Consider the following 14,973-nt stretch of genomic DNA (forward strand, 5'->3'; position numbering starts at 1 on the left):
TGCCCAAGATCCCAAGAGGAGAATGGAGGAGAAGGGATTGTGGCATAGCCATCCCCCCTGGGGGTGATTTCTCACTTTCTGTTTGTCTCTCTCTGTCTTTCTGGCGAGCACACACACCCTATAGCAAAAACAAACAAACAAACAAAAAACAAACAAACAAATAAAACCTCTCCAAAATAAAACAAATAAAAAAAAAAGATGAGACTCAAGAAAGGAAGAAAGTTGAGACTAACTCAGGGATGAGGTCAAGGTTGTGGCCCAGGTAACGGGCCAGGTAGGAGTTGTGGTCAAGATGAAGGTTATAACTAAGGTGAAGGTCAGAGTCAGGAGTGGGCTCAGACTCAAGATAATAAAACAGACTAAGGTGGGACCAGCAGATGGTGTAATGGTTATGTCCCATCACTCAATTCCCACGTGGTTGACTTGGGCAGGGGTAGTCATACTGGGCGCGTGTGTGTGTGTGTGTCCAAAATCCCAAGAAGGGATTGTGGCATGCCTATCCCCTTGGGGAGTGATTTCTCACTTTCTGTCTCCGTGTCTCTCTCTGTCTCTTTGGTGAGCACACACGCCCTATAGCAAAAATCCCTCTGGAAAAAAAAAATAAAATAGGGACCAGCAGTTAGCATAATGGCTATGTCACTGGACTCCCACGTAGTGGACTGTGGTTCAAGTCCCAGACCTGGTGGCTTAAAGTCACATCAGGCGTATGTGCGTGCGTGCCCAAGATCCCGAGAGGAGAATGGAGGAGAAGGGATTGCAGCGTGGCCATCCCCCCTGGGGGGTATTTTCTCGCTTTCTCTCTGTCTCTCTGGCAAGCGCACACACCTGTAGCAAAAACCTCTCAAAAAATAAATAAAATAATAATAATAAAATAGATTAAGGAAGAGGTCAAGGTTATCATCCACATAATGAATGATATCATAGGTTTGGAGTTGGAGTCAAGGTCAAGATCGTTAAGGTCAAGATTGGTGGTCATGGGGCCAGTAAGTGGCATGGTAGTTGGGGAGCTGGACTCACACATAGCTGACCATAGTTCAAGGCCTGGACCTGGCAGCTTCCTTTCTTACTCACCCTCTCTCTCACTCCTTGTCTCTTTCTGGTCAAATTGAATAATAAATAAAATAAATAATTCTTAAAAAAAAAAAAAAGATTGGGGGCCAGATCAAAGTGGAAGTCACCATAAAGTGTTGTTCAGGTCAATGTCAGGGATCAGGTCTGGGTGTAGGTCTGGACTGGAACCCCTAGAAGGATTGAGCTCAGAATAAAGAATCATATTAAGAGGGAGGCTATGGTCAGGTTCAATGTCAGCACACAGGTCAAAGGTGAGGGTCAGCCCTGTTGCCTAGTGGTTAAGGGAGCTGGTTCCCATATGGCCAAAAGCAGTTAGAGTCCCAACCCTGGTGGCTTGAAAAACATGCTGGGTGTATGTACATGCACGGCCCCAACAACAGGATGGAGAAATAGAGGGAAAGGGACCATGGCATGACTATGTCCTATTGGAAAGTACTGTCTCCTCTCTCTTCCTCTGTCTCTCTCTGGTGAGACATGCACCCTCTGGAAATTAAAAAAACATGATCAACAATCAGGTTACAGTTGCAGTCAAGTCAAGGCTGGTGCTCAGCTCAATAATATCCAGGTCAAAGCTGGGTCAAAGGTCGGGGTTAAGGTAATGACTAGGTTAAACTGGAGGTCAGATTAATAACAGCGGCCAGGTTAGGGGTAGACTGAGGTCAAGAATCAGACTACTGCTGAAGAACAAGTCGACAATCAAGAAGACAGAACAAAAACTGAGCCCAAACTAAATGTCGATCCAAAGGTGAACAGATAAATAAACTGGTAGGTTGATACAAGGAAAAGTGGCTCAGTACAGAAGGAATCGTTTACAGATCCCCACATCAAAACAGAGGCCAGACACAAAGGTATATACCATACGATCCCACTGATACAAAAATGTAGGATAGACAAGACTAATTTATGGTCGAAAAGATTAGAAACAGTGGTTGCCTGGTGTGAGAGAGGACTGATGGCAAGGAATGTGGAGGAACTTCATGGTACAGTTTCATATATATTTTTTAATGCCAAAAGGTGTATATCCGTGTATTGGGTTGTATGTTTCTCTGCAAAAATGGGTCATGACTTCTTTTTTCTTTTTTGTGGGGGAGAGGTTTTTGCTATAGGGTGCGTGCACTCACCAGAAAAACAGAGAAAGACAGAAAGACAGAAAGCGAGAAATCACTCCCCAGGGGAGATGGCCACTCCGCAATCCCTTCTCCATTCGCCTTTTGCAGTCTTGGGCTTGTACACACATGTGCGCCCGGCGTGAGTTTAAGCCACCAGGTCCGGGACTCGAACTGTGGTCAACTACATGGGAGTCCAGCGACATAGCCATTATGCTAACTGCTGGTCCTGGTCATGACTTTTCTGATGACCCAATATGAGAGACAGAGAGATCACTCCTCAGTGGGGCCTGATCATGCCCCAATCCTTTCTCCTCTAATTCTCTTTCCCATCAGAGTCCTGAACACACCTGCATTCACCCAGAATCTTTTTTAAATCTATAGAGCCAGGACTCAAACCCTAGTAAGCCACGTGGAATCCAGCACGCTGTCCACAGCACCTAAGGTGTGCTATGGCACTAGGCCAAATGTTTCATAACTTGATAAGGGTTTGTGTTATACACCTCTGTGATGCATCTAAACTCATCAAATAGTATGCTTAAGATCTGTGCATCTTGTTATAAGCAATTTTACCTCAAAAAGAAAAAACCAGAACCACAAACAAATGCTGCTCTCTAGTTAATGATAGGTGTGCTAACATATGTGAGGGTGAAATGTACTGCTGTCTGAAACTCACTTAGAAACATAAATATATTTAAGAAAAGATGGACTAAGATGAATACAGCATGAATAGAAGGACAGGCATGTGATGAAACACAAAATAAAATGGGAATTGTAGAAGCTAGCTGTTGTGTAGACAGGTGTTTGCTATAAAACTATTTCAATTTCTCTTTAGGTTTGAATTTTGTTGTTGTTGTTTTTGCCATAGGGCACGTGCACTCACCAGAAAGAGACAGAGAGAGGGAAAGTGAACAACCACCCCCCGGGGAATGGCCATGCCACAATCCCTCCTCCTGCATTCTCTTCTCAGAATTTTGGACACACACGCACATGTGCCAAGCATGTTTTTTTTTTTTTTCCTTTTTCTATAGGGCGTGTGTGCTTGCCAGACAGACAGAAAGACAGAGAGATAGAAAGCGAGAAATCACCCCCCGGGGGGGATGGCTGCGCCGCAATACCTTCTCCTCCATTCTCCTCTCGGGATCTTGGGCACGCACGCACACGTGCCCCATAGCCATTACGCTAACTGCTGGTCCCCCAAGCATGGTTTTCAAGTCACTGGATCCAGGACTTAAACCACACGGGCCATGTGGGAATCCAGTACCTCCACCACGCCACCTACTGGCCCCTATTTGAAATTTCTTGTTATATAATGTTGGAAAGTAAGAATGAGGCAGAAGTGGGGTTACTCGGGTTGTTCTTCCACACCCTGCATCCTACCCTTGCCACCACCCCAGGCTCCAGTCCTGTGGCCTCACCATGGCAGTTATCTCGTTAAATGACTGTAGGTTCTCCACGATGCGGGACTTGTGTGTGGGCTCCACCCGGGCGAAACAGCAGGCGGTGCGGCAGGCATGGCGCTGCTGCTCAGGACTGAGGTCGTCGAATTCGCGGCCTGTGTAGGCCTTGCCCGCCACGTCCTCCGTGTCTCCAAAGATGCCAAGCCGGCGACAGATGGCGACAGCCGTGCCTTTGTTGTCCCCTGTGATCATAACCACCCGGATGCCTGCCTGGCGGCAGCGAGTAATACAGGCAGCCACCTCGGGCCGCGGCGGGTCCAGCATGCCCACACAGCCCACGAAGGTCAGGTCCGTCTGTAGGGAGGGGGCAGAGGCAAGCAGGGCCTGAGCCATCCTTGCCCGCGACCTGCTCAGCAGCTGTGGGGAGACGCGTGGCTCCCACACCCACCTCGTACTGTGCAAATTTGCTGCAGTCGTCCAGCTGCATGTCCTCCTTCCTCGGCGGGGCATCCCTGGTGGCCAGCGCCAGGCAGCGCAGTGTGTCTGAGCCTGAGCCCCAGTCCCGGATCTTTGCCAGGATTTGCTCCCTGCAGGTGGAGTTCAGGGGTGCTGTGCGGCTCCCCACTCGGACGGAGCTGCAGCGCTCGATTACACTCTCAGGAGCCCCCTGCAGGGTTGTGGGAAGAGGAAGAGAGAGAGGTCAAGACCCTCCTCCTTCCTGCCCATACTGAGAAAACGGAAGCCCAGATGTGGGGAACGGTCACACCAGGGTGCATACGACAAGGCAGGGACCGGAATGTCTGACGTCTCAGAGGAGGAACCAGGTGAGCCCCACTTTAGGTTTAGTGAGAAAATCTCAAGGGCGAGGGGTGACCACTCACTGAAGAGGCCTGCGGCAGTATTTTGGGGGTGGGACTGGGAGTGGTATCCCCTGCAGGCCCGCACCCTGCCTGCCTGGCGCTTCTGGAATTCCACTTCCATAGGGCCTCAGTGGCAAGGAGGCAGGCCGAACCTTGCCTGGGCACCAGAGGTAGAGCCATGCAGAGGGCATGCAGGATGGCTCTGGGGAGGTGGTCTGGGGGTGACAGGCTCCTCGGCCGCCTCAGGGTCTCACCTCGGACCTCACCCTAGCCTATGAATAGCCTCCAAATGCTCCATCAACTGCCCCTCCTCTCCCAAAAGGTCACCTGGTGCTGTCAAGGTGGCCCAAGTTCCTTTTTCACTTCAAAGGGGGAGTTATGAAGTCAGGGTTGAGTCTCACTTCACGTTTGGAAAGCGGCGGGAGGTACCATGGAGATAGGTCTTATGGGAGCTGGCTCCTTTCCCTTCCCCACACTGGTTACAAAACCCAGAGCGCAAAGGGCAGGTACCGACCCCTCACTGTCAGCAATCAGAGGCAAAAGTGCCCTGAGAACTTTCAGCCCAACCCTGTGGTTCACTCGTGAAGACTGAGGCCTACCAAGGAGCAAAGATGACCCCAAGGTCACGTGGCAAGACTGTGACCCTCAGCCCACAGCTGGGACCTTAGCCAGGGGTAGGCCTTGGTCCCCTGGCCCTGCCTTACCTATGGCACACCTGGGTTCTGCTTGCAGCCTTCCCTGCCATGCTGACCACCCTCACTCGGACACTGAGCTCACACCTCCCTTGGGCTCCTGCAGCTGCAGTCTCTGCTATTTCAGAGAACTGGAAACTAGGTCCCCAGAGACCCCAGGTATGCAGGGGCCCCCAGCCAGACAGGCATCCCCCTACCTTCACAAACATCTTGCTGCCCTGGGTTGCAGGGTTAGAGCGGGTGGGCGTGCAGTACACTGACATAGACTTCCGGTCCCGGGAGAACTCGAGGGTGAACTCCTTCCGCATCAGCTGCTTGATGACCTGTCAGATGAGGCAGGTTAGGGCATGAGGTACAGAGCCAGAAACGCTTGCTTGCTTTCTCACCAGCTGCTTAACTCCAAGAAGAGTCCACTGCACTCTGGGATGGTATCCATAGTCCACTGACCTCGGTGTTCAAGGCCTCCACCATCTTTATTTCTAGCCTCAGGAGGAAGTTTCAGGTCCTTCCTCCTCCCAGAAGTCTTCCAAGTCTTCACTCTCCTCGCCTCCTTCTCTAGCTACCCCAGCAGCCCCAGCCACACAGCCCGGCCTCAGGCCCCCACGCTGCTCACGGCATTGCAGGCACCAGCTCGCTCCACTCGGGACAGAGCCTGCAGGTCAGTGTCGAACACGTTCATCTTCTCCACCAGGCAGGTCAGAGCCGTCTCTGTGGCCTCTCCCACCTTCTCATACACGCCCTTGGCCTGGAGAGACAAAGGGACAAGGGGGTGAGGGGCAAGCAGTCCCCAGCCAGGCTCCCGGCCTCATGGCCCACTCTCTTGGCCCCCTGGAGCTCCTGTAACCTCCTTGTCACAGGCTGGGAGCTCTGCCCAGCCCAGCTGAACTGGGGTTGGGTGGTGTCTGACGATGACATTCAACCATCCCTCACCCCTGGCATCATGGCCTCCCCCTCCCTGTCCAGTCCTTCTCAGCCTTCTTCACTGGAGTCCTCTTTCTGAGCCTAAGCCCTGATGTCTGGACCCTACTCCTTTCCTCCCGCCTTCTGTCCCTGAGGGCTCACTGGCCTCCTGCCTCTCCCTCTCCATGTGCTCATGACTACAGAGCCCAGTCTAGCTGGGAATCCCTCCTGAGTCCCAAGCCCACAGGTGCAATTGGTGCCTCTGGGCCTGCTTCCCTGGGGAGTCCTCAGGCCACCTACACCCCTCCCCAGGAACCAGCCTGACCTCCTCCTACCCAGTCACCAGTCCCAGGATTTTGGGGTCCGAATCTCTCTGACCCAGGCCTTCTCTCCCTCCCTGAGGCCCCAGCCAAGCTCAGTGGACTTTCTCTGACGACACAGGGCTCCCTGGTGCGAGTGTGACACATCCCCCACACAGAAGGCTGGGTGGTTGTAAATGCAAATCTGACCACATCTCTCAAAACCCTTCCGTGGCTCTCCACCGGCCTCTTCTGGCCTGGCAGAAGGCTTCCCCTTAGGCAGGAGCATCCTTGTGGGGGCTCCTTCGGCTGCTCCCGCCAGATGAACAGCGTTCACTGCCTCCAGCATGTCAGGCCGGTGCAGACTGAGGGCCTTTTCTGGGCTGTGCCTTCGGATCTGAACACACTCACTGGTCCTTCCCCAGGAACCCCTGGCTCTTCCACCCCTTGCATTGCAGTTCCCATGTCCCAAGCCCACGGGGCAAAGATCTGAAGCTAGTCCGAAGAAGAGAGAGAGAGCAGTGGGTGTGTGCAGGGGTGGCTGTGTCACTCTCAAGGGGCAAGGACCACCAACCCCGGAAGCTTAGGCTCTGAGTAAACGGTCTGTAGTGAGCACCCAGATACTAGTGAGGTCATGAAAGCGAGTGGGGGCCTACCTCGTTGTAGTCCAGCGCTGAGTCGTTGCACATGGCACAGATGGTGGCCAGCTCCACCAGCCCATCGAACTGCCCGCAGCGCACAAGCCGCTCCCCCTGCCGCCTGTGGGGTTCAGGTGGTCAGGGCACAGGCCAGGGCCCCACCTCTGGAAGCTGCCACGCCCCTGGCCACGCCCAGAAGTGCTCCGCCCCTGGACTTCTTACCCTGGCACCTTTACGCAGCCCCAAGTAGCCCTGCCCACCCATCACCTGTCGGACACTCACACTTCGCCCTCTGGAGTATATGTGGTTCCCGAGATGGTGAACTCGTGTAAACGGCAGGAGCCTGCATCGGCCTCGGCTACCACGAACATCTGAGGAGTGCAGGAGCATGTTCAGGCGGGCTGGGTCACCTCCCTCCTCCCTGAGCAGCCGGTTTGAATAAAGACCCCAGGGTGGGATCCTGCAGGGCCTCTCCTGCAAGTCACACCAGCCTGGCCTTCCCTGTGCACCAGGAGGGAAGCAAAAAACCACAGGGCCTAGGCTGAGGCGCAGATTCTGCTTTGTCCTGGTGTGTCCAGCCCCGGCTTGTCCACCTGCTCTGGGTTCCTAGAGAGCTTATGGAAGATTCTTCAGTGCTCTGGGGGCAGCTGCCAGCTGGGGAAGCCTGCGCCCCTGCCCGTCTCACCACGTGAGCCCTGGCCAAGCTCCTAAACCTCAGTTTCTCCACTGGTAACACAGGGAAAAAGTGGGAGCAGAGTCCAGCTGCCTCCTCTTTCCATTGGAAGGGATGGGTTCCTGGCCTTCACATCCCACCAGTCCAGGGTGTCCCTGCAGAGTGAGCCCCTGGCTGCAAGGCCTGCTGGACCACCCTGCCCCTGCTTGTGACCCCCAGACTGGGGGCACACCCCTCTCAAAGCAGCCCATTCCCCTGTCAGCCAGCTCTGCTAGCCAGGTACCCCTTGCCTCCTGGAAACTGCCTGGTGGCATTCTCAGGCAAATGGCCTGGCACCCCGTAGGTACTCAGTAAGTGTCCCACCCCACTCCTTGCTCCTGGACAGTCCTCCAGCAGGGACAGCCCATCTCCCAGCACGTCCAGTCTCCACTACTTCCCTATACTGAGGGCTTAGATCATTTTAAAAAGTGTCTTTCTTCCTTATTTTATGAGGAGGGATACACTTGATAGGGTTTCTCCTCATGCATGGCAGGGATGGTCTTCCCAACCCCTGCCACACTAAACCACCGCCCAGCCCTGACCTCCCAGCCAGCCAGGTGCACACCTGGTGTGTTCAGGGTGACTCAGGATCTGAATACAGGGCCTTCCCGCAGCTCATGCAATGGCACTCATGTCACACAGTGCCACCCATTGTCACAACAGCAGAGCCAAACCTTTACGTTAGGCAAGGAACGGGATTTTAGCAGTCAGGGTCTAAGGCACAGACGCTCGCGGGTGCCCTCCGCCCATGGCAGCCTCTGAAGGAGTGTCTATGGGGCCTTAAGGTCTCAGCATTCAGAGCCTGGGTTCCCCGGGCCCAGGGCTAAGGGTGGGAGAGAACAACGGGGAGCCAACAGCCTTCACCATCCTCCCACTCACCCTTTGCTAGGTCAGAAGGAGCCCTCTGCCCCACGGGCCTGCAGGGTCTCAGCCAGAATGCCTGGAGCATGTGGCCACAGGCCCAGGGAGTGGGATCGAGTACCAGGGAATGAATAATTCCTGCCCTGGCCCTTCCCAGGTCACTGGAGCTGGCATATCTGGTGACAGGTGTCAACCTCGGATCATGATGGAGCAGGACAGAACCAGGGTCCAGGCTCAGCTTGGCTCGGGCGTCAAGGCCTTGCCCTTCACCTGTCCTTTACGGTCACCTGGCAGAGCTCACACACCCAAGCTTCAGATGAGGAGCCCGTCCAGGGTCCCAAAGTGACACAAAGGTCCCAGGGATATGCGTCTAGTCAGGCATCATCTGCTCCAGCCTGCCAGTTGTCCACTTCCACCCATGAAAACCTGGAGCTGCCCCCACTCTCCAATGTGAGATAGCCATGGCCGCTTTTCTCTATCCCTTGCTAAAAGGAGGTCAAGGAGAGGCCCAGAGAGGGAGCCCAGCCTGCCCAGTGTCACACAGCAGTGGGCCCCAAGCCAGTGTGGCCACTCACCCGGCAGACAGACATCTGGTTGGTGGTGAGCGTGCCTGTCTTGTCAGAGCAGATGACCGAGGTGCAGCCCAGGGTCTCCACAGAGGGCAGGCTCCGCACGATGGCATTCTTGCGTGCCATGCGCCGCGTGCCCAGCGCCAGGCATGTAGTGATGACAGCCGGAAGGCCTTCGGGGATGGCAGCCACAGCCAGGGCCACGGCGATCTTGAAGTAGTAGACAGCTCCGCGGAGCCAGGAGCCGCCATGGGCCGGGTCGGCAAAGTGGCCGATGTTGATGATCCACACGGCCACGCAGATCACGGAGATGGCGTGGGACAGCTGCCGGCTAAACTCGTCCAGCTTGCGCTGCAGCGGCGTGCGCTCGGGCTCCACCGCCGCCATCTGGCTCCGGATCTTGCCCAGTTCCGTGTGCAGGCCCGTGGCCACTGCCACACCCACTGCCTTGCCTGATGCAATATTCGTGCCCTGGGTGGAGGGAGGGATGAGGAAGGGCACTCAGAACCCAGCCGAGGCCCAGGGCTCATGGCTCCTGCAGCTGGAGTAGGGTTCCCATCTTTCTCCTCCATGTCCCTAGCGCTCCCAGACTTGCATGGTTATGTATTTCTTGGCTCTCTGCTGTCTTCCCACGGCAGTGTCTGCTCTACAAAGGCCGAGATGTCACCATATCCCCTGTGTCTTACAGAGCCCGAGACAGAGGAGGCACCAGAGCTGATACGGACAATATGATCAACCAGCCCAGCCTGGGCAGCAAAACATCCAATGTGATTTCTTTTTTTGGATGCATGTGCTTGCCAGAAAGACAGAGAGAGACAGAGAGACAGAAAGCGAGAAATAACCCCCTACGGGGGATGGCCACACCACAATCCCTTCTCCTCCATTCTCCTCTCGGGATCTTGGGCACACTCACACACGTGCCCAGCATGAGTTTAAGCCACCGGGTTCAGGACTCGAACCACTGGACTACATGGGAGTCCAGTGACATAGTCATTATGCAAACTGCTGGTCCCTCCAATGTGATTTCTAAAACAACCACTACGGTCACACAGACACGGAGCACAGCTGGCTCTGATCCCAGGTCAACAGTCCAGATGTTTACTGAAGAATCTGGAAAACCTGAATCTAAGCGCATCCATTCCCAAGGCCCTAGGAAAACCCCCACGGCCTGGTGTAAGGAATAGCCAACCTTATGCCTCTGTGTCCTCTTCCATAAAATGGTGCAACGCAGGCCTAAGACACAGTTGCTCCGAGGAAACCAGCACATGGTACCCTTTGAACGGATGTGCTGCTGAGACAGATAGCAGCCTCAGCCTCTTTGTCCTGAGCGAGGCAGCTCTGGCCCCAGGTCTGCAGGCCCCCCAACTGAGGAAATTATCTCGGTGAGCCCGACCATTCTCCTTGGACAGCTTTAGTGACAGCTACTGACACTCGAGCTCACACCCTCAGGCCTCCCTCCATGCTCCAGAGCAGCTTGTCCCAGGCTTTTAAGCAACGAGGCAGGGCCCTCCCCTCCAGAGAGTTCTGGGCAAGTATCACTCTCCAGGGAGGTTTTCTAGCCCCTTATAAGTGGGTGCACTGGGTCACTATGCAACTGATCTGACCCTTCTTTGCAGCCCCAGATACTCCCTACTGGCTTCAGATGGTTGGACAACTTTGAGTATCACTTGCTAACTCTTTCTGAAGCACACAGGGACAGGTCCCTCCCACCAAAGCTGGACCCATTGCTGCAAAGGGCCAAAAGGGTATCATGTCTTGGGAGTCAGTGTTCCCATCTGAGAAATGGACTGTTCCCACCGTTCTCTACTACTTTTTCATGATTAGAGGGTACACACACACATGCGTGTGCGAGAGTGAGAGAGAAGGGAACACCCTGGAAAAGGTCTCATAACACTGTGATCCCCTGTCCCTAGCCCTCCAGCTGCTCAAGATCCTGGGTGACGTGTGCACACCTGGCCTATTTTCGGGCGACCTAGGGATCTGAATCATGGTCAGTCCTATGGTTTCCAGTCTTGCAGGAGACCTGCATTACTGCTGCACCATGGCAGCCAGGCTCTGTTCTGTGTTTACAACCCTCTTTTCCTCTAGAAGATCTTCAGTTGAGTGACTATAGGCAAGCTCTGCCTCTCTCTGTGTTAAGGCAGGGTATGCTAGCAGGTAAAAAGACAATCCTGGGGCCAGGATACCTGAGTTCACATTCCAGCTCTGCCACCCACTCGCTGTATGACCTTGGGCAATCTATTTGACCTCTCTGTGCCTGTTTCTGTGCTGGAAAAACACATATAACAAGAGTACTGATTTCAAAGGTCTGTCGTGAGGATCAAACAAAACAATATATGTAAGGGGTTGATTTCAGTGCCAGGCACACAGCCCTCAGTAAACACAGTAATTACCATGATTATAAACTTGTTTGTATTGTCAATAGTTGATGAGGTTCTTTCCTCTAAGAATTTAACTGATTAATTTTTAAAAAGAATTATCTAATTATTTAATTAATTTTACCAGATAGAGACAGAGAGAGAGAGAGAGAGGGAAAGTGAGAAAGCAAGCCATCAGGTCTGGGACTCGGCCATGTGGAAGTCTAGCATCCTTAACCACCATGCCACCTGCTGGCCCAATTTCAACGTTATTTCTATTGTCATTGTCCAGGCAAAGGTCTCAAGCACTCAGGAACTTACAGAAAACAGCATGTTCTTCTTGTCCTGGTTCACAGCTCTGGGGTCTGGGATGGGGTCTGTATGCTTGGTCACAGACACAGATTCACCTGGTCGTGGAGGGATCAGATATGAGAAGACCCCTCCAAGACATCCTCTCCAACCCTGTCCCCATCTCCATCCCTGCTTGGTCGGACCTCCAGCCTCACCTGTCAGGATGGACTGGTCCACTCTCAGCGTGGTGGACTTGATCTCCACGAGACGGAGGTCGGCGGGCACTTTGTCTCCCACTGTGCAGGGGGAACAGCTTGGCTGAGGGTGGCTTTGAGCATCACACCCTGGGAAAGCCAGGAGTGCTCCCCAGACCCGAAGCTGGGGCTGAGAGGTAGGTGCCCGGGTTGCGATCCTTCAGACCCCTGCTTTTCTGGCCCAGTCTCCTCATCTGTCCAACAGGGTTCAGGCCACGAGTGCTGGCATGATCCAACAGGCACCCCGTGCATATCCAGCTGGCCAGATGCAGGCACAGGGAGGGACGGAACTCTCGTGTCACATAATGGAATGAGGAGGCCCTACCTGCCACTTCCACAATGTCTCCAGGGACGATGTCCCGGGCCCGGATCCTCTGCACACCCTTGCGGTCCGAGCGGATCACCTTGCCCATCTCAGGCTCATACTCCTTCAAGGCCTCGATGGCGCTCTCGGCATTGCGTTCCTGCGGAATGACAGGCAGGCTGGCGGTCTGTCCTGCTGCCCCCAGTGGACCACCCACTCAGAGGGACACCCTTGGAGCCTGGGGTAGAGCTGGAAGTGGAAGGAGCTCCAGGCAGAGGTCGCCGCAGGGCCTCCCACCTGCCACACACCCACGACTGCATTGGCCACGAGGATCAGCATGATGACCAGCGGCTCCACGAAGGCGGTCGTGGTCTCCTCGCCCTCCTCGAACCAGGCCAGGACCTGCGGATGGGAGCTGTGACCCCAGGCCAGGCCCTGCGCTGGGCTGCTCTCCTTTCCCTCTGCAGCTGGATCTTCTGTCCACTGCTTTGGGAGAGCCTCGGGCTTGGAGAGGGCTCGTCCGCTGAGAGGGCCAACGTGTCACTCCTGCTGCCCCCACCCCGCCCCGGCCAACCTTCAAGGGCATGGGAGAAGGTGCAGTTCCAGCCGGAGACCACACCATCTGCCTGGGACAGTGCCCCTTAGGGTGGGGTCTCCAGACCAGCAGCGGCAGCAGCAGCAGTAGCAGCACCTGGGGACCTGGAGATACAGCTCTCTGCCCTTGAGGCAGAACACTGGGGTGGGGCCACGAATCTGCTTTAACAAGCCCAGGTGATTCTGCTGAGCACTGACAACCAGCTAGAGGAGCCGTAAAGCTGGGCCTGAGTGGGGGAGGTGGAGGGGAACCAGTTCAAGTCCCATTCCTATCCCTTGGCCCAGATGGGTACCTGTCACTGCCTCCATGGGCCTTGGCGTGTCCACCTGCAGTGACAGGGTATGAGCGCAGGGTGAGCTCAGCCACTTTAGGATGGATAGCTTTTGTTTGTTTGTCGGGAAGAGTCCCTGCTTGCACATGGACAGGCCAGGAGGGCCAGGCACAGCTGGCTGGGCCTTCTATTTCAAGATGAGGCCACCGAGTTGAGGTCTCCACCCCAGGCCCTGCTGGGGTGGACCTGGGAGCAAGAATCACACCTACCCCAGCTTCCAGCCCTGCAGGACCCTTGGGTCTCCACTGCTCAGCTGTTAGCAACAATCACTGCCTCCCCACCTTTCCCCCTGACCCACAGCCCATAGGTCCAGAGAGGCCTGGGTAACAGAAATGGGGGGGCAACAGCAGCCACGAGGCGGCAAGGTGTGAAAGCCCCGAATGTCTGAGTGGCTGGGAGCACGGCGAAGGGGCTAAGGCAGTGGCCTCACGACACCGGGCAACGCCTGAAGACGGTTTAGATCATCACAACTAGGAGGCACTACTGGCCCTGGGGATAGAAGCAGCCCGCTCTACCCGTCCTGTGAGGCACCCCGACAGAGAATGAGCCAGTCAGAAACGCCGTGGTGCTCAGGCTGAGAAACCCCAGCGGAAACAGGGAGGGCTCCGTCGCCAGCCAGCGTGTGGGTCAGCGTGGAGGGGGCCAGGTGGGAGCAAGGAGTCCAGTGGAGGGGGTCAGGTGGGAGCAAGGAGTCCAGCTTCAGGGCTGCGAGGATCAGACCTGGAAAGCTGAAGTCTGAGCAGGGTAGGGATGGGGAGGGCCAGAGAAGACCAGGGAGCGGCCCAGGGATGCCCATAGCCTGGCCCTCTGCGTACTGCCCAGACCCGGCTCTCCCTCTGGCCCACCCCACACCAGGCAGGCAGGCCCCACTTACGAAGGAGACCAGGGCGGCCAGCAGCAGGATGCGCACCAGGAGGTCGTCAAACTGCTCCAGCACCAGCTCCCACAGGGACTTCCCTGGGAACGGAGCAGTGCGTGAGGCCCAGGCCGCCTACAGGCCTGCCCCACTCAGAGCTGAGCCCCCTCCCAAGGCCCTGAGAGGCCAGGTGGGTGATGCAGGGGGCTCAGCAGGGCCTCGGTTTCTGGGGAGGGGGAAGCCACAACCCGACAGTGATCGGCCAAAGCCTTTGTCCCATAGCCCAGCAGGTCGCCCGACCAGAGCCTCACCTTCCTCGGACGGGAGCTCTGTAGGATCCAGGCAGCCACGGGAGCCATGAGGAGACAAGAGACGACTGGGTTATGCAGGGGGCCTTGGGGAATCTGTCAGCCCCTTCCCTGGGGACCACTCAGACACCCTGACGGACCGATGCAGCCACAGCTCTCTGAGGTCACCGGGCAGACAGCACAGGCCTTAATGCCTCAGCCTCTCCACCTCCTCTGGCTGAAGGTTTGGTGTGGCCTGGCTCACCTTGTGGTAAGACCCGAGCGAAGAGGGTCTTTCCAGTCCTTCCCTCATGTCATGGAGGAGAAAGGTGAGGAGGAAGAGAAGGGACCCCCCAGGACCACAGAGTTGGTAGTGCTCATGGATCCCAGCACTGGTGTTCCCCAGGGGGCCACCTGATCCTGATCAATACCTCCCACCCATGACGAGGCGTCTCCCCTCCTTAAATTGAGAACACTGGCTCAGGTTCCCTTTGCTTTTCCTGCCTCAGACAGACCAGCTCCTGCAGGACCCCCTGGCAAGATCTGCAGCTGAGCAGTCCTCAGCCATACCCCGAGGGGGCCTCCCCGAA

At 55.6% G+C, this 14,973-nt stretch overlaps 1 protein-coding gene across 2 annotated transcripts in view; it reads right to left on the reverse strand.

The window, feature by feature from the left end:
• ATP2A3 (ATPase sarcoplasmic/endoplasmic reticulum Ca2+ transporting 3) overlaps nt 1-14,425 on the reverse strand; it is a gene marked incomplete at its 5' end in the record, with an annotated part of 37,622 nt that extends 23,197 nt beyond the window's left edge. For both annotated transcript variants that reach the window (XM_006167600.2, XM_006167599.2), the window contains 13 exon segments: nt 3,596-3,931; nt 4,026-4,244; nt 5,327-5,452; nt 5,743-5,874; nt 6,985-7,087; nt 7,249-7,337; nt 9,115-9,579; nt 11,787-11,872; nt 11,972-12,052; nt 12,336-12,474; nt 12,612-12,716; nt 14,115-14,197; nt 14,408-14,425. In XM_006167600.2, coding sequence (XP_006167662.2) covers nt 3,596-3,931; nt 4,026-4,244; nt 5,327-5,452; nt 5,743-5,874; nt 6,985-7,087; nt 7,249-7,337; nt 9,115-9,579; nt 11,787-11,872; nt 11,972-12,052; nt 12,336-12,474; nt 12,612-12,716; nt 14,115-14,197; nt 14,408-14,425 — 1,982 coding nt within the window.
• Between the last annotated feature and the right edge of the window lie 548 nt (nt 14,426-14,973).

Source organism: Tupaia chinensis, unplaced genomic scaffold, assembly GCF_000334495.1.
Source record: "Tupaia chinensis unplaced genomic scaffold, TupChi_1.0 Scaffold144899_1, whole genome shotgun sequence".
NCBI classification, from domain to species: Eukaryota; Metazoa; Chordata; class Mammalia; order Scandentia; family Tupaiidae; genus Tupaia; species Tupaia belangeri.